This window comes from Babylonia areolata, chromosome 25 (assembly GCF_041734735.1).
Source record: "Babylonia areolata isolate BAREFJ2019XMU chromosome 25, ASM4173473v1, whole genome shotgun sequence".
NCBI classification, from domain to species: Eukaryota; Metazoa; Mollusca; class Gastropoda; order Neogastropoda; family Buccinidae; genus Babylonia; species Babylonia areolata.
The window spans coordinates 28,986,141-28,993,640 of record NC_134900.1 but is presented as its reverse complement, the minus strand read 5'-3'; the positions used below and the strand labels follow the sequence as shown (position 1 = coordinate 28,993,640).

The 7,500-nt window shown below is 42.5% G+C and overlaps 1 protein-coding gene across 2 annotated transcripts in view; it reads right to left on the bottom strand.

The window, feature by feature from the left end:
• Window positions 1–4,515: 4,515 nt before the first annotated feature.
• The window catches only part of LOC143299526 (uncharacterized), a 66,728-nt gene continuing 63,743 nt past the window's right edge, over window positions 4,516–7,500 (bottom strand). For both annotated transcript variants that reach the window (XM_076612797.1, XM_076612798.1), the window contains exon 5: window positions 4,516–5,295. In XM_076612797.1, the coding sequence (XP_076468912.1) occupies window positions 5,159–5,295 (137 nt within the window). In that variant the 3' untranslated portion in view covers window positions 4,516–5,158. The remainder of the gene's footprint in view (window positions 5,296–7,500) is intronic.

Genomic DNA, 7,500 nt, shown 5'->3' with positions numbered 1-7,500 from the left:
TGTGTGTGTGTTTGTGTTGTGTGTGGTGTGCTGTGTGTGTGTATGTGTGTGTGCGCGTGTACGTGTGTGTGTGTGTGTGTGTGTGCGCGCGCGCGCGCGCGTGTGTGTGTACATGTGTGTGTATGTGTGTGTGCGTGTGTACGAGTGTGTGTGTGTGTGCGAGTGTGTGTGTGTGTGTGTGTGTACGTGTACGAGTGTGTGTGTGTGTGTGTGTGTGTGAGGACAAAACAGCGGTAGGAATCAAAGCAGCTGAAATGCATGTAGGGGAGGCTAGCGAAAAGAACTGCCTCTGCTATCGTCACCACCTTGGTTATCTCCCTTTAAATTAGAAGGCGAAAATAGGAGGGGGGAAAATCGCATAACAACAAAAAAACCGGGCAACAGTATCACCACAATTATGCATTTTCATAGAATTTTACGACAACAGTCATACGCAAAATGAATGAAAAAGATATTTTGATGGATATCAAACTTGAGATCCATAGTATAATTTTGTTTTTTGATAACTGTGTAAGAACGTAAAAACTTTATCTGAAAATAGACTTCGTGAAAGAAAAGGGAAAGGTTTCGAATAAGAAGGAAAAAAATGTTTTGTAAGTTTTCTAAGGGTGAAAAATAAACATTTTTACATAATCTATGGGAGTGTAGTCATGAACATGCGCGCGCGCGCGTGCGCGTGTGTGTGTCTCTGTGTGTGTGTGTGTGTTTGCAGTTTGGGAGATATTTAAAAGCGTTTAACTTGAGACGAACTTGCTCTCAACACATGCATTGGTGATTTTCCAGTATGACATCAAAAATCGAAAACTGACTGATGGTTTTTTTTTTCCACATATTTTATTGATAGCCGAATCCTTCACATACAAACAGCAGAATTAACAAAGTAAAGCCAACACTACAAATGCTCATAGAAAGATTCCAAAACAGGCGCGGATGAAGTTGATGAGTATGTGTTAAAACAACAACAAAAAAACTACGGAAGATGACAGATTTGTGCAGAAATGAGCGACATGTACCTGGTGAAAACAACTGAAACAGAAATGAAATATCATACAGAATCAATGCGTATATTATAGATATTAGTTGTTTTTTTCCTTGCTTTTTCTGATCTTTACGTTGAATGATCAACGCGTTGTGAGTAGTATTCTGTTTCCTCTTCCCGATGTACAAATCATAATTATTGTTTGTAGGTATACAATGTGTAAACCTTTGAATTATATATATATATATATATATATATATATATATATATATATATATATTGACAGACTGTAAGCTTTAATTGTAAGCTTTTGTAACTTCGACTGCCTGAACAGCTTCCATGTAAACTAGACATCGGTCAAATTTACTGCATTACGGCTAGGATCAAACGTTTGTTGGGAAAATTTGATGTTTGAAAAACAAAGAAACAGCATAACATCTGCATATCCAGATTCTAATTCAGTCAAACAGTTTTTGAAAAAATAAAACCAGTTCAACAGTTTCGAGAGAGAGAGAGAGAGAGAGAGAGAGAAGTACTGTTCAAAGAGGTGCTGTTAAGTCCTTGCACAATGCTGAATTCAATACAAAATGACAGCTTTGTGTTCATGTCAAGCCCAGATTTCTCACAATAATATTTCTGTCCATACAGTTTTATGAAAACCACAATGAAAGATGTTCTCTAAATAATGTCGTTGCTTTTTTTTTTTTTTTTTTCTTTTTTTTTTTTTTTTAAATAAAGGAAAGGAAGAGCTACAAAAACGAAAAATAAGGAAAGAGAGAGAGAGAGAAAAAAAAAGCAAAGAATAAAACAAACAGACGTTCTGTGATATATAAACCGTCTATGGACAATCAAGAGATAGTTCATTATGCTTGAGACTGCTCCTGTATCTTAGCAACTTTCCCAGCTGTAAACGACTGCAGAACAGCTCACACACACACACACACACACACACACACACACACACACACACACACACACACACACACAGCATCATACTTAAATATTCATAATAAATAGATCAGCCATTCAGTCAGTCATACGAAGCTACAGTAAGTCATTTTTTTTTTTCTAAACAAGAAACAAATGTGAAACTGCTACGTAAAAACAAAGCCACACCAGACCATTTCCCCACACACTATGCTGTATTTCACATTAAATTAGGTCTTCCTTTCTCTCTCCCTCATCCATTCTTTCATTTTATTCGAACATTCATTTGTTAACAGCACACACACACACACACACACCCCCCCCCCCGCCCCAACATGCGTACACATAAGCAAACATTAATACAGAGTATGCAAAACATAACGAGGCCGCTTATGGACTGACCTAAACTACATTCAAATTATTGAAAACTGAACATCAACTGTGGGCAGTAATGGTTACCACGGGGAAACCTGTCCTCTCTGGTGCAGAGAGAAGAGAAGAAACGCACAAGCTTCAAGGGAGGAAACAAAAACAAGTGGGGTGGGGTGGGGTGGGGTGGGGTGTGGAGGTTTGGGGTGGGGTGGAGTGGTTTGGGGTGGAGTGGTTTGGGGTGGGGTGGATTGCGATGAAGTGGATTGGTCTTGGGTGGGGTGGATTGCGGTGGTTTGGGTGGTGTGGTTTGGGGTGGGGTGGGGTGGACTGCAGTGATTTGGGTGGGGTGGTTTGGTCTGAGGTGGATTGGGGTGGGGTGGTTTGAGTGAAGTGGATTGGGGGGGGGGTGGTTTCGGGTTGGGTGGTTTGGTCTGGAGTGGTTTGTTCTGGGGTGGTTTTTGGTGGGGTTGGGTGGTTTTTGGTGGGGTGGGGTGGTTTGGGGTGGGTTGGTTGGGGTGGAGTGGTTGGTGTGGAGTGGTTTGATCTGGGGTGGTTTAGGGTGGGCTGGTTTGGGGTGGGGTGGTTTGATCTGGGGTGGTTTAGGGTGGGCTGGTTTGGGGTGGGGTGGTTTGATCTGGAGTGGTTTGGGGTGGAGTGGTTTGGGTGGGGTGGTTTGGGGTGGAGTGGTTTGGGTGGAGTGGTTTGGGTGGGGTGGTTTGGGTGGAGTGGTTTGGGTGGGGTGGTTTGGGTGGGGTGGATCGCGGTGGAGTGGTTTGATCTGGGGTGGTTTGGGGTGGGGTGGTTTGGGGTGGATTGGTTTGGGGTGTGGTGGTTTGGTGTGGGGTGGTTTGGGTGGATTGGTTTGGGGTGTGGTGGTTTGGGGTGGGGTGGTTTTGGTGGATTGGTTTGGGGTGGGGTGGATTGGTTTGGTGTGGGGTGGTTTGGGTGGATTGGTTTTGGGTAGGGTGGTTTGGTCTAGGGTGGTTAGGGGTGGGGTGGGGTGGTTTGGGTTGGGGTGGATCGCGGTAGAGCGGTTTGCAATGGGGTGGACTGGTTTTTTTGGGGGGTGGGGTGGATTGGGGTTTTTGAGGTGGGGTGGATGGGGATGAGGCGGTTGGGTCGGGGGGCAGGGGCAGGAGGCCTTGGTTTGGGTTGGGCGGATTGGGGGTGGGGGGTGGGATGGTGGGAGGTGTGGTAGGGTGAATGGATTGGGGCGGGAGGATTATGGCTGGGTGTCTTGGGCAACAGAGGATCCCATCGTCGTGGACTGGGGATGGTGCTGGGCCGGAGTAGTATTGGGCTGGGTGGATTTGGGGAGGGGTGGATTTGGGGAGGGGTGGATTGGCGTGGGCTGGAGAGTCTTATATGAACCACTATAGATTACAAACATTTCTTTCAACAACAACAACAAAATCTAATTAACAAAAATAATCACAAACAAACTGCGGCCGAGTGGATATTCAAAACTGAACCATTACAGATTACATGCATTTCTATATATATTAAGAAACAAAACCCAAACACATTCAAATCTAAATAACACAAAAAAACAAAACTAATTAACAAAAACAAACACAAACAAACAATAAAATAAACAAACAAACAAAAGAGAAAAAAAAAAAAAAAACACACCCCCTCCATGTTCAATGCAAGGGATTTGGAAGCGATAAATACGTATATATGTCCAAAATCTGTATTCTCGTTTCGTCACTTCTTTTCTGCAAGCAAAAAGACTGCGATTAATTAAGGCTCAGCAAATTCACCAACACTTGTAATGTTGCATAAGGCCACTTTTATGCGTGAAGAAAAATTAATCTCAAACACTTTTTTATCGTTTTCACCCTTTCATGCAAAACAGTATGAAAATGTAGATGTGTTTTTTTGATCATGTATGTGGCTGTTTGCTGAAATCCTCCGTGCCCACCAAAAAAGGGGGTCCACACGTGAATTCCATCTGGTGTGCTAGTGTTGTAAGACTGCTTTCTTTTGGTAGGGTGATGTTTGATGTAGTGTATTTTAAGTATCACGTTGTGTATGATGCCTCTGTGTGTGTGTGTGTGTGTGTGTGTGTGTAAGTGTGTGTGTGTGTGTGTGTGTGTGTGTGTGTAGTGTGTGTGTGTGTAAGTGTGTGTGTGTGTGTGTGTAAGTGTGTGTGTGTGTGTGTGTAAGTGTGTGTGTGTGTGTGTGTGTGTGTGTGTGTGTGTGTGTGTGTGTGTGTAAGTGTGTAAGTGTGAGTGTGTGTGTGTGTGTGTGTGTGTGTGTGTGTGTGTGTGTGTGTGTGTGTGTCCATTTTCATGTTGGACTCGACTGCGAGCTGAGAGACTGAGTGGTGTCAGTGACGAGCATTTGAGTGCACAAGTAATTTCCAATCGGTTATATAAAGATGCACTGTGTTGTATTGTATTGTATTGTATTGTATTGTATTGTGTTGTACTGGACTGGATTAGACTGGATTGTGTCGTGTCGTGTCATGTCGCAGTGAATTGTGCTGCATGTAGTGTATTGTACTGTATTGTACTGCACTGCATTGCACTGCACGGCATTGCATTGTATTGTATTGTATTTTTCTGCACTGTATTACACTGCACTGCATTGCATTAAATTCCATTGCATTATGCTGTACTGTATTGCATTATGTTGTATTGTATTGCATTGTGTTGTAATGTATTGCATTGCATTGTACTGCACTGCACTGCACTGCACTGAACTGCATTGCATTGCACTGTATTGTAATGTATCGTGTTGCATTGTATTATACTGTATAAACACTGCACTGTGTTCAGTGTACTGCTGCTTTCCGTGTGTGTTGCTGTGACTGCTGTACCGCTGCTCTCTCTCCCCCCCTCACTGTCAGCTAAGCCCCGCGCGTGAGCCACGTCGTCACTGCGTCCTGCCCCTCAGGGCAGCCGGGCCCGCGGACAGCAGGGCAGGGACAGCCAGGGCAGCGATGACAGCCGACCACACAGACAGCCAGATCGTCCACAGCCTCCTGCTGCTGCCGCTGCTAGAGCCTCCCTCTGGTGGTGGTGTGGGGGAAAAAAAAAAGAAAGACAGATAAACATTATATCATATCATTGACATGTTCAGTTTGTGCCTGGTGGGAGGAGGGGGATGGGGTGGCGGGGGTGGGGGTGGGGTGGGGGGGGGGTAGAAGACAGATAAACATTATATAAATGACATGTTCAACAAGCTTTTCTCTGGTAGTGGAAAACACACACAAACACATAAACAAAAAAGATAGACAATATATCACTGACATGTTCATTTTTGTCTCTGGTGGTAGGACAAAAAAGACAGACAATATATCACTACGTTCATTGTGGCTCTGTTGGTGGGACAAAAACGAAAGGCAGACAATATATCTCTGACATGTTCATGTTGTCTCTGGTGGTGGGACAAAAAACGAAAGGCAGACAATATATCTCTGACATGTTCATGTTGTCTCTGGTGGTGGGACAAAAAACGAAAGGCAGACAATATATCTCTGACATGTTCATTTTGTCTCTGGAAGTGGGACAAAAAAGAAAGACAGACAATATATCACTGACATGTTCATGTTGTCTCTGGTGGTAGGACAAAAACGAAAGACAATATATCACTGACATGTTCATTTTGTCTCTGGAAGTGGGACAAAAATAAGAAAGACAGACAATATATCTCTGACATGTTCATGTTGTCTCTGGAAGTGGGACAAAAAAGACAGACAATATATCACTGATATGTTCATGTTGTCTCTGGTGGTGGGACAAAAAAAAAGAAAGACAGACAATATATCTCTGACATGTTCATTGTGTCTCTGGTGGTGGGACAAAAAAAGAAAGACAGACAATATATCACTGACATGTTCATTGTGTCTCTGGTGGTGGGACAAAAAAAGAAAGATAGACAATATATCACTGACATGTTCATTTTGTCTCTGGAAGTGGGACAAAAATAAGAAAGACAGACAATATATCACTGACATGTTCATTGTGTCTCTGGTGGTGGGACAAAAAAAGACAGACAGACAGACACAAAAAAAAGACAGACAGACAGACAATATATCACTGACATGTTCATTTTGTCTCTGGTGGTGGGACAAAAAAGAAAGTCAGACAATATGTCACTGACATGTTCATTGTGTCTCTGTTGGTGGGACAAAAAAAGACAGACAGACAATATATCACTGACATGTTCATTCTGTCTCTGGGGGTGGGACAAAAAAGAAAGACAGACAATATATCACTGACATGTTCATGTTGTCTCTGGTGGTGGAACAAAAAACGAAAGGCAGACAATATATCTCTGACATGTTCATTTTGTCTCTGGAAGTGGGACAAAAATAAGAAAGACAGACAATATATCACTGACATGTTCATTGTGTCTCTGGAAGTGGGACAAAAATAAGAAAGACAGACAATATATCACTGACATGTTCATGTTGTCTCTGGAAGTGGGACAAAAATAAGAAAGACAGACAATATATCACTGACATGTTCATGTTGTCTCTGGTGGTGGAACAAAAACGAAAGACAGACAATATATCACTGACATGTTCATTGTGTCTCTGGGGGTGGGACAAAAAAAGAAAGACAATATATCACTGACATGTTCATTGTGTCTCTGGTGGTAGGACAAAAAAAGAAAGACAATATATCACTGACATGTTCATGTTGTCTCTGGAAGTGGGACAAAAAAGAAAGACAGACAATATATCACTGACATGTTCATTCTGTCTCTGGAAGTGGGACAAAAATAAGAAAGACAGACAATATATCACTGACATGTTCATTTTGTCTCTGGTGGTAGGACAAAAAAGACAGACAGACAGACAATATATCACTGACATGTTCAGTTGCTTTTGGTTTTGATTTTGTCTTGCTTACAAATCTTGATCATTGTGTCCGGTTTTTTTTTTTTTTTTCTTCCTCACACTCAGGATTGCTGTTAACAAACTGCTCACAAATAGTAAAGAGTGGTAACTCTCTCCATTACACAACTTCAAGTCAGTGATGCTTACGCTGCCAATTCAGCTAGCACACAGGTAAATAAAAGGTACATTGGAACAAACCCAGACACTTCCTTAAAAAAAAGGAAGCGCCGGGCCTGTCCTTATACCAATCATTTGACATCTGACACCGTGGCAACCATGTGTTTTGTTCTGTATTGTCCATGTGTTCTGTGTGGCTTGTTCAGGATTAAAGAGGCTATGCCAGTCTTGGATAAAAGCTAATTTGTGTTTG